Raw genomic sequence first — 19,237 nt, forward strand, 5'->3', positions numbered from 1 at the left:
TTAGGATGTAACTTGTTCCTAAGCAAGCATCTCCCACCACCAGAGCCCCCTCCTGTGACAGCGCATGGGGTTTCAGTTCACATTTAAAATAGGTGTGGCCATGTGTGGCTCCACCCACACAGCTGCATCATTCAGTAACAGAGATCTTTGAATAAACTACAAGTCCTGTCTGTCACCGTGGAAGATGGGCTTGTAGTACTCAGCGGATTACAAGTGCACTGATCAATGCACTCATAGTCCCCTGACACTTCTTTCTAACCAAAAGCCTGTACAGAGGTTACAAGATAGCTGGAGGGAGAGTGTGTAGAATCCTGACATTACATCCGCGACTCTCTGATCACGGGTGCACTGTTTTGTGGGCTTCTGTGGGGAAAAATAACTAATGCACATTTTATTCCTGCCAAAATGTTTTTCTTGAAGGTGAACTTGGCCTATAAGAAATGGCCATACTGAGACAAAAATTGCAACGTACTTCTCTTGTGGGGGTAACCTTACTGATAATGAGGAACAAAGAGGTTTAAATTTCATTGTAGATTGGAACTGTACTGATGTAAAATTCTGAATTCTTTTCAGCAGAGATCTTATTATTAGAAGTGATTCTGAACCTGATGCAGAATCATTGGAGTCAAATGGTTCCCACGCCACTCAGATAAGTATGTCTGCACTGTATTGTCATTGAGGATTGGTAGAGCATTCATAATGTTTGTTTGAATGTTTTTATACCTTTTTATTTCTGACTATATGTAGAGGATAGTTAGTATAATGAAACCTAACCTAAAAGGTTCTAACCCTTCCAGTATACTGTATGTAATATTCATGCATTAGACTAACAGAGTGGATTTTCAGGTGTGTAATAATTTTCACTATTACATTGTTCAGCCACTTAAGCTTAGGAAGATGTTACCCCCTTCATGTCCAGGCCATTTTTTGCTGTTCGGCACTGTGCTACTTTAACTGGTAATTGTGCGGTCATGCAGCGCTGTACACAAACAAAATTTTGATCATTTTTTTTCACACAGATAGAGCTTTCTTTTGGTGGTATTTGATCACCACTAGGTTTTTAATTTATTTGTGATATAAATGAAAAAATACCCACAATTTTGAAAAAAAAAAAAAGAGTTGACTTTCTGCTATAAAACACATCCAATAAAAAAATTTAAAAAAAACAATTGTCTTCATATATTTTGGCACAAATGTGTTCTACTACTGTACATGTCTTTTGGTAGAAAAAAAAAATCCCAGTAAGTGTATATTTGGTTTGAAAAGTTATAGTGTCTACAAACTATGGTATAGATGCTGGAATTTTTATTTATTTTTTTATACTAATAATGGCGGCGATCAATGACTTATAGTGGGACTGCGCTAGTGCACCACTCAATCTGACAATAACTGACTCTGTTGGGGGAGACTGTCACTGACATCTCCAGTGACACTTATACAGTGATCAGTGCTAATAATATACACTGTCACTGTATTAATGACACTGGCTTGGAAGGGGTTAACATCTAGGGGGGTAAAGGTGTGCCTAACAGTGTTTAATGTGTTTACTTTGTGCAGTTTTATTAAGCAATGTGTCGGTTTTCACTTCCTGCTTTGCAGGGAGAAAAAAAAAAAACGTCACATTGCTGCTGTCTGAAGAGTGCTCTGTGTTGTTTATCAACAAGTTCTCTCCTGCCATTCCCTGAGCCGATCAGCGGGTTCTGGGTATAGATCATTGCTTGGACCCGCTGTTCAGCTTGTGCTGTAGTGATTGACAGCACAATCTTCCAGAAGAAAGCTGTGATGTACATGTGCGTGATTGTGCCTGTACAAGCCAACCTGCCGCATTAAATGCACTGCGTCGGTTCGGCAAGTGGTTAAAACCGTACTCACTGGGATTCTGTCCAGGTGTATATATTTTCGTAGAGGCACACAGCAAATTTAACCTGTGATGAGATACGGAGAGCTGGAAAATCAGCACTGCTCTAGCCTACACTAATGATTTTCAGTTGCACTGTCTACACCAAATACTACCCAATGTTTATAATCCCAAAATATCAAATACGGGATCATTTAGGTGCTTGTTCCACCGGGTGTGATCTCCATTAGCAATTGATCATAGGGATTTTGAAAACCAAAAACATGGAAAAGCTCCAATGCTGGCCATACAATTAACAATGCAATTATGCAGCGTCTCAAATGTTTCAAATACATCATTGAATCCTTGAAAAATCAATTGCATTAAATGATCTGTTCCATCAACAAAATCATTTTCATAAAAATGGAATGCTTGCTCTTGGTGGATAATCTCCCGGGCACCAAAATATATTGGTGTTTTTACATGCTCATGTGCATGAGACCTTATAGCAGTAATAGCTTTTTAAATTTTTAGTTTTGTTTTTGGTTGCAGTGAGTATATGTTGTGCTCACAAGGCACACAATGCTGTTTACTTATAATTTATCTTGTTTTTAGCAGCCGAACAGAATGCAGGAATGAGAGCTGAGTCAGAGAAGAAGCACACACTGTCAGATCATACATATCATGAACAAATGGTCAGTACTGTAATTATAGATAAAAAAATTAACATCCATTCTCTGTCTTAGCACTGCTGTGTCTCAGCATGAAATAGTTTCTTCTAAAATCAAGTGTATGGTCCAGCTGAAAATGATAGATGTTGATCAAGTTCAAGCAAAAAAAAACACCACTTTGTATCCTTCTGCCCCAATCACACTTGGGGCCATTTTCATTAACTGCTAGGAAACTCAGCCTGGATCCATGCAAATCGGTGCAGACAGAAAGCCCCATTGAAAGCAAAGGGAGCCTGACAGCACCCCCAGCTATTCACAACCATTTGCATGTAATCGCTCATGCAGTGTATGTATAGCAAGTAAAGCTGGCTTCTGCACTAGTAGAATTTTGTTAGAAAATACTTGTTTTCAGAACATTTCTTTGATTTTCTGATTGTTAGTGGTGTCAAATGACATTTGTTTTTGACCCCAATGATAAGAAAATTTGATGGAACAGAATGAAAAGTTTTCCTTGAACAAACAAATTTCTAATAGTGAATGTAGTTTTTGTTAAGGAAAGTCCATTCATTCCAAACTAGAATGTTAAAAGCAAATTCAATTTTGAAGTACACCATTTGCTAAGTCATCAAATGTACTGATCCTAATTTTCACATGAATCTTACAAATGTTCTTCAGAAATCTACTAGTGCAGGGTTAGACAACCTTTGAGGTGGAGATCTACCTGAACAACATGAAAGAAATTAACTAGCAAGGCCTAACTAAATAGAAAGGAAAGCTTAGAAGACTATATTAAAACCAATGTAAAAATATAAACAGCCTACGTTGAAACTGGACAGTATCAGTAGGGCAGTGGAAGGTGTGTGGATAGTCTCAGTACCAAGTGGACGGTGTCAGTAGGGCAGTGGAAGGTGTGTGGACAGTGTCAGTAGCAAGAGGACTGTGTCAGTAGAGCAGTGGACTTTGTCAGTAGTTTATTATTTTTGTTATTTTATTATTTTTTACAATTTTATTTTTTTTTTATTGGGGGGATTTTACAGCTAAAGCTCTGTACCTGTTCATTCAAAAGCTGAAGCATTGTAAACACAGTATACTATGCTTCAGGTATGAATGAACATAGTGAGCAGCCAGCGGGAGAGGAGGGAAAGCTGGTATCGCTGCGAGGAGTGGGACACCAGGGGAGTACACAGGGGTGCCTAGGCAGCAGAAGGATATAGAACCTGGATAGGAGGGGTATATCAGCGTCGATGTCACTCCACTTCCTCAAACTAAATATTTCCAAAACTGAGCTCTTACTATTCCCTCCAGCCCGTGCCACCTCCCCTGACTTCTCCATCAAGATCAATCAGTCCCTCCCCTCATGCAAGGGTACTAGGTGTAATCCTAGACTCCCATCTGTTCTTTCAGCCCCAAATCTAATCACTGTCCAAACCTTGTAGACTTCACCTCCGCAACATCTCCAAGATACGGCCGTTCTTAACCTTGGAAACCACTAAGCAACTTATTCACTCCCTTGTTATATCTAGCCTTGACTATTGTAACTCCCTCCTCATTGGCCTACCTCATCACAGGCTATCCCCTCTTCAGTCTATCATGAATGCTGCTGCCAGACTCATCCACCTTACTAACCGTTCTGTATCTGCCACCCCTCTCTGCCAATCCCTCCAATGCGTTGCAGACATACAGTTTAGGGTGGAGATGAAACAGCAGCATTTACCTGTGAAAAAGCAGAGAGGACTTGATCAGGTTGCTGTGTTCAACTGCTGCTTCACACTCCAGCATAAAACACACTCGCGCAGAAAACTGCACCCCCCTCCACGACTGTGCCCCCCTCCTAACCCTCTTGTATTGAACTGTATAGTTGCTGTATTGTCTCTCGTTATATTGTAAAGCGCTGAGCAAACTGTTGGCGCTATATAAATCCTGTATAATAATAACAAGAGAGGGAGGCAGCCTTTATTGGAACTGATCTACTGTATTTTCCTCCTGCAGCAGCTGAAAGCTAGCAGGAGGGAGAAAAGGAGAAGCCAGCTTATAGCTGCTGCAGGAGGAAAATACAGTGAATCAGTTCCAGTAACAGCCACCCCTGCTCCTGTTCAGCTTTCGAGGGTTGACAAGGAAGGGATGCAATCTGCTTGTCTTCTGCCCTCGATTGATGGGTTGCCGACCCCTGTACCAGTGTATGCCCAGCTTTATTTATTAACCACTTATTGGAAGTTGCCTCATTAGCAGCACATTGATTTTATTGCTCAAAAATGAAATGCTTGCCATTAAGTTGTTCAGGCAATGACAATCTGCTATGTAAATTTGTCTTTATAGTTATGTTGCATTTTTGTCTATGTATGTGAATTTTCTCTTTACTACCTGTTAATATTGGTATTGTGTTATTAATGTTTAGGTAGCACTAGGAACATCTACACCTTTGCTGCAGCAGAGTCAAGTGTAAGTTATATTATTTATATTGTTTAAGCAACCAGAATTTAATACATTATAGTCTTATTTGTTAGGACCGTCCCATAAAGAGGAGTAAATAACATAAAGCGCTAATAAACCCAAAACAAAAGTTTAATATTTTGCACTGTACCAATCCTCAGATGTAGTGGCTGCAATAGTTTTTCTTTTTTAGGCTTTTTCCCCCTCTATATTCACCTAGTGATCTGGCCAGTGACACTCTTCCTGTGTTACCTACGCTCTGGATGAATAAACGACAGGGAACCTTTTGACAGCAGTATTGTTAATCTGTGGGAAAGGGAGTGTTGGACATACTAGCGTATTTAAATACACTAACAAATTGTAGCCAAATACCAGATCACCCTGCAGTTACACAAGCGATTACAGCAACCGCAACCATTTTTGTTTTCTTTTAGAATAAAGGTTTTACATGCATAAATAAGAGCTGACCATTGTAAGCACCCTGTTAGTGGTAAATTGTTTGTCTTAACACACTAACTCATCCTTTCTCAACCGTTTCAACACAGAGGAACTCTTGAAAAACATTTCATTGTCAGGGAACCCCTGCTAAAAATGACTAGATCTACAACTTATGATACATTAGTGTGATGGTCAGTGGGAAGAATGCTCCTTACGCTTGTGGTCATTGGAAAGAATTACCCCGCATACAAATCGATAAAATATCAATGGTGTCAATGGGAGCATATCTGAAAGGCAGAAATTGCTCAAAGAACCCCTGGTAACCTCTGGAGTTACCCTAGGTGAGAAACTCTGCTCTAACTGGTAACATTTGCAGAGCCTGTTCTACTGAAAAACAGCAGTCATACTGGATGTCCAGGTGAAAATAAAGGAAAGAAAGCCTTAAAAAGAAAACTAATGCAACCGTCTCATCTAGAATTGGCAAGCTACAATATAATGTTTGCTTTTGCATTTAAATCCACTTTAAATCGTTTTTTAACCCCACAAACAAAAATGTAATATATTACCGCTTAGAAATCCTTACCCTCTTGTCTACCAATGCCTTCTGATATACAAGGGGTTAAAACAAGCTTGGTATCAATTTTTTTATTTTAGCTGATGATCAGCTTTCGAGCAAAAGTGATCTGGGCGGCTCTAGAGCTTTTACGGTACTGGGAATGCCACCAACACTTGCAGTTGTTCTTGAACTCTTCTGGGAGCCTGGAATTGCAGCAAAATACCCAAACCCTAAGAGCAGAAGTAGATCAGGGAAAATGCATTCTCTAATCACCTCTGCAAACCTGGAAAGATGTGTATTACATGACTTCTGGATTCAGAACGGTCATTCTCCAGCTACTGTACCCAGGGAAGCCGCTAATTAGGCAGGAACTGTAGTTGATTAGCTGTAGTGGAGAGCAGGGGAGACATTTGGGATTTAATAGACCTTGATGTCTCCATAAAGAGGACATGTCACCTGCCAATGCTATTACATTTCTAATACTTTGCAAAAATATTCTTTTTTTGCATTTGTTTTGAATTTAAACTCATGTTTACAATAGCACCGCCACGTACATGAGCACAGCCATTCATATCAATGACAGGCTGTATGCTGCACCTGGGTTGCCTAGGCAGAGGAAACATGCTGTCAGTTAGGCTGAACGGGCACAGCTGGTCTGTGTGCAAGAGCCCTAAATCTGTATCTCTGTACCCTCTATCCTCTATCTACCACTTTTGCTGGACAGCTTGGTTTGTTAAAGGAAGTTGAAAAATAACAGACTTACTGGCAGGATCATCAGGTGAAAATAGGGGAAACAAAAATCTAAAAATAGAAAACGAATGCAACCACCACTTTAATAATGGATTAAAATGTACTTTGCAGAACTTAAAGTGGAATGTCAACTTACAAATCATATGCTACAATGCTACTTTCAAATAGGGCACAATACCCTTAAACAAATGATGTGCCTTTCCTCTTATCTTTTAGATATTCTCCTTTGTAATACTTTAAAGGAGATCTATGGCCACCGCATTCGATTCCTTTTATAACATTAGCATTGTAATACATAAAATACATAAATAATACTGCGTGTGGCCCAAATGTCTTTTCAAACCCAGTTATTACCTTGAAATCAACACTGTGATGTTCAAAGCCTGTGGGAGGGGCCCCGCAGGCTCCACCCACTACAGGCTGCCTGCAGAAATCTACAGGAGGAGGCACATACAAGACCAATCACCCTGCACAAGGAAAGAGAGCAGAGAAGCACATTGCTTGACATTTTTAAAGGCAAATTTGTCTTTATTATTTTGCATAAATTTAACAGACTTAACATGAGAAGTATAAAGAACATGTACAAGTAGATAAACAAAAAACATCACAGATGAGGTTATGATCCATATGGATGTATGAAAATGATGCAGTGAAACTGCAAGAGGAAAGGATCAATAACTTATATTATGGAGGTATAACATAATAAAGTACCAGGGGGGGCATCCCCATGCGAGATGTCTGAAACAATATGAGAGGACTCCATACAATCAAAAATGTAAACTAGAAAAAAAAAAGGGGGGGGGGGGGGTGGAAAAAAAAGCCAGCGGAAAGGAAAAGAGGAGAAGAGAGGGGGTTGGGAGACGGGGACAATAGAAAGCAACAGTAGGGTGGTTCCTCAATGCTTAACATTTTTAAACAAATGTTTTTAGTGCTAAATAATTGACATAAGGATATGCAGGAATAATAATATGCAAGATAGATTACATGACCTTTCTCTTTCTTACAGTACAATTGTTATTGGAAGTGATACTGAAACTGAAGATGAATTACCAACGTTTAATGGTTCTCAACTGGTATGCATAAGTAAGTATTTACTTTTATGCAATTGTGGCTTGGTAGTCACTTTTGTTGTAATATTTGTATCCTATGCATTTTTGTCCATATGTGAACAGTTAGGTTGGTCATACACAGACATTTTTACAGCAAAGGATTTTTTGAAGTAGTGGAAAAATAAATGCTTTAGAAAACTTCCCAATGTCCATCACCTAAGGACTATAGGGAAAAAACTGGAGTACCATGGAGTAGATAGAGTTGTATGAGGGTGCTCTGGTTTCCAGTATCTACTGTAATCACCTGAAGGTAGTAGCATAAAACCAAGGTTCCATGGCTTCTCTTACTATACAACTAATGTAAACCTTTTATTAGTATGAAAGACAGTAATGGGGATCCAAAATATTACAATTTGCCCTTCAACAAGGCGATGGTAAATCTCCTAATGGAAACACCTATTCTGGGGACCATTGTCACTTTGTAGTAATTTCAAATCACTTCCCATTGTGTCTCTGGAACAGGAAATAAAATTTCCACACCAGGGCAAAAAACAATAACAATTTAATCCTTCCCAACTATATTCAGAAAAATAATAAATACTGTAGCTGCTGACGTTTAACAAACAAAAACTTACCAGTCCAGGGATTCAGTGCTGTCCTCACCCAGGCCAGTTTTTTGTCAGTCTTTGGATCCACGCTGCCTCCATCTTGGAAGTGGGAAGCCGACTGTGGCTTTCTGCAGCTTCACAGGGATTCTGAACTTGGATTGTGTGGGTGCGGATACCTGCCAGAAATGAGAACCCTTTTCGCTTAAAAAATCTTCCAAAAATGTTAGGGGGGAAGATTAGAAAAAGCAGAACTTTCCTTTCCAGCTGAAGTTCCACTTTAATAACTATATCACACAAGTTCATAGTGCTCCGATGAAGCAATGGAAAGCTACTTCCTAACATATATGAACATGGAAACTAGTCTATAAGCGAAATTAGACAAAAACATCCCCAGCTTGCAGATACAAATGATTTTTGTTTTCTCTAGTATGTTTAGTGTGTGCTTTCTGTTGAACTATTGAAATTACTAGGTGGTAAGCAGCCATTGTAAGATATGATCAGTTGATTTACCTCTGGATCAACTGTGGGTATAGGATTATAATTTATTTTTTTTTTTAATGGCTGAACAGGATGGACTTTTGTCTTTTTTCAGCCAGACTAACTATGTAACTGTCTTAATTTAATTCTAGAAAGAGAAGGAAATACAACTAAAGATGACACATCTGTTACTGATACTCCATCTAGAGTAGTTCAAGTAAGTAATTTACTGATACATTTTTAGTTTCAATACATTTTTATTAAACTTTTCAGAAATAAATATTACAGTAGTAAGAGTGTTACCAGAGGTTACAATAATGCAATGTCGTGGCATATGCTCAAAACGCAGCTTACATGATTTCCAAGTAAGCTTTAAAAAAACAATATGTAAAAATCTTGTGAGCTGCTATGCTGAATACAAATGCCAAATAATATATAAAATTGTGAATTGCTCACACTATGCACATACCCATACACAATGTGTTACCTGTCATTAAATATCAATCAAGTGCCCTGCTTCAATAACATTAGCAATCAACTTAAACGTCTCTAAATAAGTGTCCATGCATAGATATACTCCATAGTTATTTGTCTCCACAGATGTATAAAGATGCTTCTTAGTACACCTCATGCAATTTATTATTTCAAGGCAATGTGTGTACACCTCCACCGCTTGTGCTCTCACCTGGTGTATATGACCAAACCGCTAAGTGAGGGCATATATAGCATGTGTCCCTTTTGTGGATTGTTGTGGGATGGCCAGGATGTCCAATAAGCCTGAGTCTCCTTCACTGTCCTAGCTATCCTCCTCCATCAGATCAATGCCAAAAGTGATGACCAAAACATAGTGCTTTATCCTTACAAAACATTTATTATATAAAAAATATCCATTATTCCACTCACATGTAAGAAGCATATTATCGCTTTGTACAAAGTATCCTAGCGGTTTGGTCATATACACCAGGTAATAAATTGAAGTAGTAAATTGCATGAGGTGGACTAAGAAGCATTTATCTTTATACATCTGTGGAGACAAATAACTACAGAGTATATCTATGCATGGAAACTTATTTAGAGACATATAAGTTGTTTGTTACTGTTAGTGAAGCGTGGAACTTGATTGATATTTAATTAAAAAAGAACAAAAGAATGTAAAGTAAAATACTGGATAATCTAGGAATGGATCCCTTTTCTGGGGGAATATGTAATCATGGCGGTGAGGTATGTTTATGGTAAAATAACTAATAATTGGTGGGTGCAACACCTGCCAAGCATGACCCATTCAAGTGAATGAGGCCTTTTTGCAAGTACGTACAACCTTGTGCAGTACAGCAAACAAGGGGTTAAACAGGCAGCGGTGTGTTGCTTTCTCATCACTTGCTTTAACCCTTTGGACCCCTCAGAAGCATGGAGTTGCAGGGCACTTGCAGAGGGGCCCCATTTTACTTGAATGGATCTTGACTGACAGGCAATAGCACCCACCAAAAGCAACGGGGTGTAATTCCTGCTGTGGCATGTGTATACTTTTGGCTGCTGCCTCAGCAGCTAAAGGGAGTAGGGATTGGGGGCAATAAAGCCAGGACTCATCACAGGGTTTTACCACCATCCAACTTTACATGTGAACGAGCCCTAAGAGTGCCGCTGACGGATTCAACAAAGGGCTTATTCACATATGCAGCAGACACTACTGCTCCTCTGCAAAGTGATCCAAGTGTGTTTGACAGGTGATGAGGAGGCGATATGTTGCCTCCTCAGCACCTGATAGAAACTCATGATTGCCAAGCAAAGCACACGATTGTGACACGGTAGTAATTAGAGGTTTAAGTTAGGAATGAGGAGGTGACACTGGCTGACACTGTGCGCGGTGATCTTTGACTTTTCCCATGTTGTTCAGGTAGATCCCCACCTCTTTAAGATTGCCTACCCGTGTTTTACAGTGTCTCAGTGCATGGCAAATCTGAGCAGGTCTCCCATTAGAAAATGAAAAACGTAGCTCCAACGGTGCAGTGCATTGCATTGCATTGTACACAGTATTGTCAATCAGCATGTTCTGTATTCAACAAGAAAGAAAATGAAACTGCCTTACTAGCATTCGAAAAAATACATTACCATTAATTTTACTATTGCAGGAAACTCCGCCATCACCTGCTAGTGAATGGTAAGATTTGTGATTTTTCTTATAGTATGTTAAATTATCTGGGTTTTTTTTATTTTTTGGGCCAAATAAACATGAAACATTGCATATTAATGTCTCATTTCAATCACGTCCTGCTGGTGGAATTATGGAGTCTGATGACTCTACACAATATGCATGCATGACAGAGTTGCTCCTCTGTACACTGCACCATGTATGTATGGCATGTAGTGTTTCAGAAAAAATTCTGACAGCAAAAAGGGAAAAAAAATCTTCTCTTTAATTTGTAAACATTTAAAAAAACATTTAAATAGAAAGTATATGATAAGAGTGCTTATCCAGTGTCACATACTGTTGCATGTACTGCATCTATTGATGTGACAGCTGTGAAAAATCTATCTTGGCTATAAATAATGTAATTTCTGCAATCATCTGAATTGCGAGGTTTCAAAGGGGAAGGGGGAGCAATCTTTGAAATCACATTTAGAACACATGCTTGCTTTCTTTTAGCTTGGATAGTGAAAAATCTCACCACTTTGTTCCTAATGGTACAGTACAAGATACAGAATCTCTAGTCATAGGAAGCATCCTTCAGGTGATTGGACACTGTCAAAAAAGCTGCAGAGACATCCCATCTATAAAGCCTCCCAATTCCATGTAGCCTCATTTTTTGATAGTGTCCTCAGGTGATGGATATTTTCTGTCCTGAGTGAAATCACTTTCTCCCTTTGTGCTGGGGATTACTGGGATTCTTCTATCAAGTTTTAGCTGCTCCACAGCCATTGTGACTTTCATGCGCAGCTTTCTGGATCAGGTAATGTCTCGAATGAGCCTTGGGGACTGTACCCAGACCCTGCCTGGAAGAAGATATTGTATTGTCCCTTCAGGCATTGGATCCTGCGTGGGTACTTACCGTGGCATGACATGCATCACTTTGCGTTAGTCGCAGGGTGCTGTACAAGTCAAGAGTCATGGTCCATCAGCAGATGGAGCCCTGTCTCTGAAGTTTGCTTTTGGGGTATGCACGTCCAGGAGGACAGAGTCAAAATGGGGAATTTTTCATTCAACCCTGCTCCACAACTGAAGAGCTCGGCTACAGTAAATGGGGCTCAGACCTTTTAAAACTGGTGCTGGCTCCAGTCCCAGTGGACCTGGCAAAGAACAGACTGACACTTTTATTCTAGTTTGGCACCAGTTTGGGCCCCTGTCGCAGATCTGTTGCACCGGGGCTCCTAGTGCATCTGTTCAGCCATGGACTTCCGGGCATACTTTGCATGTGTGCAATTTTGGGCTTATACTGGGAACAGTTTTCTCTGTGCAAAATTAGGGAGATGGTGATGCTGACTAGACAGCAAAATGATTCTTTGACACAACCTGATTTTCCAACAGCCACAGGGCCTGGTTGTGTCCAAGACGGCTTTTCCTCTCCTCTTAACATTCATGGAGGTTGTAAATACCAGAACTGAAAGGTGCAGCGCTAAAATCTACAATAAATTAAAATATGTTTGATAAAAAAAGGTAAAAATTAATATATCATGAATAAAGAATAAATGGTATCAAACATTCATAAAGTGACAGTTCGTGCTAAGGTGCCAATCACACACTTCTGAGAAAACCTAACAATTCAAAGTGGTAGTGAAACCTTTTTCATGTTTTACCACCAGGTAAGGCTTTAACAAGGCTTACCTGTAGATACTGTAAATATCTCCTAAATGTGCATCATTTAGGAGATATTTACTGTAGCGGCGCTGGTGCTGTCACTGGCGCATGCACACTGCACTCTCAGCAGACGGCGTTCCATCCATTGAGAGAGCTATGCTGTGGCCGAGACACTCACATACTCGACAGTGACGTCTTCGCGGCTTGACCAATCAAACGCCTGCATCCCAGGAACTCGGAAGGAAGAGCGGATCCTTGTATATCCAGGAGACATCCGCTGGGCTGTACACCATCCAGAGGGAGGAGAATCCGTACCCGGCTTACCTCATCCATCCTGAAAGGGGACCTCTGGCGATACATATTACATGCGTATTTAAAATACACATCTGGTGAGTGCGTATTTTTACCACACCTTTGGGCACATCACTGAATACTGAAGTAATCAACAGCTGTGATTGGCACTTTAGCACAAACTGTCACTTTTGATACCATTTATTCTTAATTCATTATATATTTATTTTTACCTTTTTATCGGACATATTTTAATCTATTGTAGATTTTAGTGCTGCACCTTTCAGTTCTTATATTTGTTGAGGTTTTATCTGGTTACCTTAGTGTGCAATAGCAGCCATTTTTAGGCGCTCACTGATCTCTACTCTTTTTAAGGTTGTAAATACCCCTTTTTGGGGACAGTGAGCTCCACACATCAAACAAGAGATCCCTGTGCTCAAATCCATACAGCTAGTGCATGCATTTATTGGATAAATGCATGCACTAGCTGTATGGATTTGAGCACAGGGATCTCTTGTTTGTTGTATTGTTGGGTCAGTAGCCAAACCTGAACCTTGTAGCTCTCCCCCATTGTGTCTTTTCCCCTATGCTAGCATTATGTCCACAGTAGCACTTGCGTAGGCAGGGCAGAGTAGGACTGGCCATAGAGGGATTACTTTGACGCAGTTGGTCAGCTTAAGCATGTATTGCAATATGTGTGAACCAAATATCCCTATTTATTGCATAGTTTGCTTGAAAGGGTATATACCAGTGTGCAGAGGGTCCTTCAGAATTTCAGTGAGCTCCACACATGACAGATCGCAAGGGTAGAGATAGGAGGTCAGAGGCCCTGCCTGCTCAGGCTCAGGGTACAGCTTTGGTGGGGGTGATAGTCTCTGTGCACTCTGTAATAATTCTCTGCCCCCTTCTGGAGGTTTGTCTCTACCCCCCCCCCCCTTCCTTGACACAAAACCCTTCTCCTTTCTCCTTTATGATTAGAAAGAAGTTCTCTGCTGCCATCTCTGACTTTATGGGAAGGATTTCAGTTCTCATGGAGGTCTTTATTAACAGCTTACCTGTAGGTGAAAGTGACAAAGTGGAGATTACTACCGCTTTAAGGTTTTGTTCACCCACCCACTGGTCCTGCTAAGGAAACTACTGTCGCATTCAGGGCACTTGTCAGACTCTGTGTGGACCAAACGCATGGCCTGAGACCCTAATTCCAGTTTAACAAATCACTCAGTCTACCACCACCTAGAACTTGTGGCTGTGGGCTTACGCTACTGCACAGATAACGTGGTGACACGTGCATTCTTTTAATTCACATGCGGAGGGTCCTCTGGTGAAAATGCTGATTAGCAGAACTTGCATATAAGACGTTCCTTGAAAGAATGCCCTTTGAAGGAAAATGCCTCTGTTTCCTCCTTAGACAAGTACATCAAGAAAATCACTGGGGGTAAGAGTACTCTGCTTTCCCAGGCTGCAAGTAGGCCGTCTGGTCCAGTGTCTAGAAAAAGGTTGTTTTGCCCAGCTCAGGCCCTGGGCTCCAAACCAAAACTTGGAGCACACTTCTGTCAGAAGCCGTGAAACACCTAGCCTGACAAGTCTTGGTGGATTTCCAATCCAGTGCTGAAGATTGGAAAGCTTTTTCATGGCAGATGCTAGCCTGTCGGAAGGAAGCTCGACATCCAATCAAAGTCTTTAAACTGTGGGCAGTTTGTTTGTCCCTCTAAATCTGGACCTCTCAGCTGTGAGTTCACCTGACCAGAATCCAACGAGATAATTTTACAGCAGTGGTCTACATTATATACCAGGGATGCACAAGAAGTCTAGTTGCTTTTATCTTGGCAAACGAACTTCCTCACTCATCAGCATCTAGGTCCAAGGGATTGGTCTTTCCACCCTGAGATGGTCCAAGATTTTTGTCACAGGTGTAGGGACACCTGACATGCATCTTTTTGGAATCCAAATTCAGTAACAAACTAGACAGGTTTGTTGCTAGATATAGGGACACATAGGAATTCAAGGTGGATGCTTTGGTGACTCTGTGGGATCAGTTACCTCTGATTTACAGTTGCAAGAAAAAGTATGTGAACCCCTTGGGATTACGTGGCGTTTTGCATGAATTGGGCATAACAATGTGCTCTGAATGTCATCTAAGTCACAGCAATAGAAGAACACAGTCTGCTGAACATAATACTACACAAACATTAGATGTTGCCATGGTTTAATTGCACATAACATGTAAACATTCACAGTGCAGGGAGGAAAAAGTATGTGAGGCCCTAGCTTAATGACTTCTCCCAGAGCTAATTGGAGCCAGAAGTGAGCACACCTTGACTCCAATCAGTGTGATGATATTGGATGTGTTGCTGACAGCTTTCCTGCCCTTACAAAACACACACCTGTTTCGGGTTTACTGGTTTCAAGAAGCACTGTCTGATGTGAACCATGCCTCGCAGAAAAGAGCTCTAAGAAGACCTACGATCAAGAATTGTTGACTTGCATGAAGCTGGAAAGGGTTACAAAAGTATCTTCAAAAGCCTTGATGTTCATGTGTCCACGGTAAGACAGACTGTCTACAAATGGAGAAAGTTTAGCACTGTTGCTACTCTCCCTAGGCGTGGTCGTCCTGTAAAAATGACTGCAAGAGCACAGCGCAGAATGCTGCATGAGGTAAAGAAGAATCCCAGAGTGTCAGCTAAAGACCTACAGAAATTACTGGCACATGCTAACATTTTTGTTGACACATCTACAATAAGGAAAACATTAAACGAGAATGGAGTACATGGGAGGACATGGAGGAAGCCATTGCTGTCCAAAAAGAATATTGCAGCATGTTTGAAGTTTGCAAAAGAGCACCTGGATGTTGCACAGCACTACTGGCAAAATATACTGTGGACAGATGAAACCAAGATTGGGTTGTTTGGGAAGAACACACAACACTATGTGTGGAGAAAAAAAGGCACAGCACACCAACATCAAAACCTCATCCCCACTGTAAAACATGGCGGAGGGAGCATCATGGTTTGGGGCTGCTTTGCTGACCTCAACCCGATTGAAATGCTGTGGCATGACCTTAAGAGAGCGATTCACACCAGACATCCCAAGCATATTGCTACACTGAAACAGTTTTGTGAAGAGGAGTGGTCCAAAATTACTCCAGATCGTTGTGCAGGTCTGATCTGCAACTACAGGAAACGTTTGGTTGAGGTTATTGCTGCCAAAGGAGGGTCAACCAGTTATTAAGTCCAAAGGTTCACATACCTTTTCCTCCCTGCACTGTGAATGTTTACATGTTATGTGCAATTAAACCATAGCAACATCTAATGTTTGTGTAGTATTATGTTCAGCAGACTGTGTTCTTCTATTGTTGTGACTTAGATGACGTTCAGAGCACATTTTATGCCCAATTCATGCAAAACTGCACGTAATCCCAAGGGGTTCACATACTTTTTCTTGCAACTGTATGCCTTTTCTCTGCAAGAATGTTTTCCTCATTTTGACAGGGTCGAGGATGAGGGCATTCTGTGGAACCTCCTTGTACCATAATGGCCCTGGAGAACCTAGTATTTGAAAATTCTCAGCCTCTATGGGCCCTCCCAGATTTAACCTTTTGTTCCAGTGACCTGTTCTCCATTATGCTTCTTGACTGCTAGATTTAACAGCATGGCTTTTGAAGCCCAGGTCCTAAGGGTTAAGACCTTTCAGATGCAGTCATCCCTACACTCTTGAAGGCTAGGAAGTTGGCTTCTCACAAAGTATACCATTGCACCTGGAAGGTCTTCTTCCTGTTGTGTGCGGCTAGAAGGTCTGGTTTGGATCAGAATCTAGCCTTAAGTAGCCCTAAGTATCAAGGGACCTAGGTCCTGGCCATTGTTTATTGGAGACCATTGGCCTCTTTCTTTAGTTAAAGTGTTACTAAACCCAGGACCCTGCATTCACTATATCTGGTCTCGCACAGAACATAGAACATGGAAATTCAATTATTTTAGTAAATATAAACTGCTAAATACCTCTTCTCATCAGCAGTTAGAGCAGTCTTCTGACTTCTATCAGTGTCCAGCTGAGCACTGGTTAAAGCTTGTAGGAGGAGTTTTCATTCTCCTCACTGCCCTATGAGATTGCATAAACCCTGACCTCTGTTTGGAGAGTGCTAATTGGCCCTGTGCTGATCACATGCAATCTCTCAAGAAGAAGAAAAAACTCTCTAGCAGTACACACCAAACTGAGCATGTGCAGAGTGTCCCCGAGACTTCTATTAGGAGGTTGAATGGAGAACATGGAAGAAGGGGAGGATCTGAGAAGACAGGATCAAACATCCTTTTTACACAAGGCAGAGGAATAACCCCTTAACCCACAACAGTAAAATCAGTCTGTATATGCAATAAAGCATGCTTATTATACTCACTGTGGAACTTTAGTAACACTTTAAGGCCTTTGTGCAGGGTGTTGCATATCTTTCTCCCACTGTACGATCCCTGTTAACACAAAGAGACCTCAGCTTTGTTCTCTATGCCCTTCAGAGGCTGCCCTTTAAACCAGTTAGCAATATTCAGTTATCTGATCTTACTCGCAAGGTGGCTTTTCTCATTGCTATCACCTCTGTGAGTTGTTTGAGTTAGTGGCCCTATCCTCTAAGCATTAAACAAGGATAATTCTGTTCTTAGGCCTAGGGCTTCCTTTCTCCCCAAGGTGATTTCCTCATTTAATCTTACCCCTTCGCTCCGGTGTCTCCTGACCCTTAAAAAGGTTTCAGATGCTGGGAGGTGGAGATGGGCATTTTGGTCATGTGACCACTGTGATTGGCTGTCACAGCTGTCGCATGTTTGGAAAGCTTCTGATCTCAAGTTGAGATCGGGAGCTTTCCGTTACCCGCTGTAAAATGTGCTAGGCGCATATTCTTGGCACAGCATTATTTATATTTTGGTACGCATATATGTGACCTCTCTGCATTAAGGCCCACCTGCCGATAGACTGTATATATACGTATGGCTGGCAGGAAGAGGTTAACCAGGACACTGTTTTTCCTGCCTATATCCTCTTCTAAAACATTCCAAGGATATTTCTCTCCACTGGATGTAGTTCATGCTGTGAAAGTCTACCTCTCCTAGAGTCCTTTAGACAATCGGATTCCCTTTTTTGTCTTTCCCAAGGGTTTCTTCAGGGCCCTCTTGCCTCTTGCTCCATTATTGCTAGGGTGATTAGACGGATCACCTTTTGAGCCTATGGTGTAAAAGATAAAGTTCTGCTTTTCCCTGTTAAAGCACAGTCTTCCAGGTCTATTTGTGCTTCATGGGCCTTTTAGCGTCAGATATCTGTTTCTCAGATTTGCAAAGCTGCCACCTAGTTTGCTGTGTACATGTTTAAGTTCTACCAAGTAGATCTTCAGGGATACACTGATGCCGACTTTGGGTGTAAGGTGCTTCAATCTGTTCTTTAAAGCGGAGTTCCACTCACCCAGTCAAAAAATAAGTCAGCAGATGCAAAAACTGTATCTGTTGACTTTTAAAAAACAGCCACTCACCTGTCCCTCCATCCCGTGGTGTGTCCCCCACAGCCCGTTTCACCGGCCGTCCTGTATTCCAGGAGGCCGGCATCTTCAGTGTGGGCACCCGGCTGTAATAGCTTGCGGCTTCACAGGCTGATACCCACTGCACATGCGCGAGTAGCACTGCGCTTCATGAAAGGTCCTGTAGTCTTCTGGCACCTGTCACATGTCCCAAAAGACTACAAGGAGGGAGGACACCTTCCGTTTCCGATTGCCTAGGTGATCGGACTGGAAGTGGGAGCGGGTACCTGTCAAATTTGGGTACCCTCCCCCCAAAAGTGCCAATACTTAATGGGGAGCGGGGGAGCAGTCCTTAAAGCGGAAATTCCCTTTTTGGGTGCTCCGCTTTAAGCTCTGGCAAGCTTTTCCCTATCTCATTTTCAAGTGGGCCTGTTAGCTTTTTTTTGCTCTTTTGCCCACCTCTTAGTTGGACTGCTTTGGGATGTCCCATAGTTGTGACTAGAAATCGTATGTCCTTTACTGTATGATTAAGAAAATTGAATTTTTGACTTCCTTATAAAATCTTTTTGGAGTATAGTGCAGGACACAGGTTGCTCCCCTATTCTTTCTGATCTACCTGATGTCCCTGCAGCTCGTGTCCAATCACCTGCAGGTAGCTGCCTATAACCCAAGAGATCCAGTATCCTGTACTGTACTCCAAGAAAAGAATTTTAGAAGTAAGTGAAAAATCCTATTTTATTTGATTGAAATATACTGTATATGTATGTTTTCTGTGTTCCTGCCAAATGTTTAAATGAATTGCTCCAAGCAAAACACAAAATTCCCTTAAGGCTAGGTTAATTTATA

The 19,237-nt window shown here is 41.2% G+C and overlaps 1 protein-coding gene across 7 annotated transcripts in view; it reads left to right on the forward strand.

Annotated features, from left to right (window-relative positions):
• Positions 1-19,237, forward strand: part of LOC149444764 (uncharacterized) — a 183,082-nt gene that overhangs the window by 77,990 nt on the left and 85,855 nt on the right. For 4 of the 7 annotated variants that reach the window (XM_089654563.1, XM_089654567.1, XM_089654569.1 and 1 more), the window contains 6 exons: positions 574-653; positions 2,453-2,532; positions 4,904-4,947; positions 7,689-7,765; positions 8,969-9,033; positions 10,946-10,974. In XM_089654563.1, the coding sequence (XP_089510689.1) occupies positions 574-653; positions 2,453-2,532; positions 4,904-4,947; positions 7,689-7,765; positions 8,969-9,033; positions 10,946-10,974 (375 nt within the window). The remainder of the gene's footprint in view (positions 1-573; positions 654-2,452; positions 2,533-4,903; positions 4,948-7,688; positions 7,766-8,968; positions 9,034-10,945; positions 10,975-19,237) is intronic. The other 3 variants (XM_089654565.1, XM_089654564.1, XM_089654566.1) reach the window with 3 other exon arrangements.

Source organism: Staurois parvus, unplaced genomic scaffold, assembly GCF_062004578.1.
Source record: "Staurois parvus isolate SC_StPar_1 unplaced genomic scaffold, SC_StPar_1.0 ptg000778l, whole genome shotgun sequence".
Taxonomy (NCBI): domain Eukaryota; kingdom Metazoa; phylum Chordata; class Amphibia; order Anura; family Ranidae; genus Staurois; species Staurois parvus.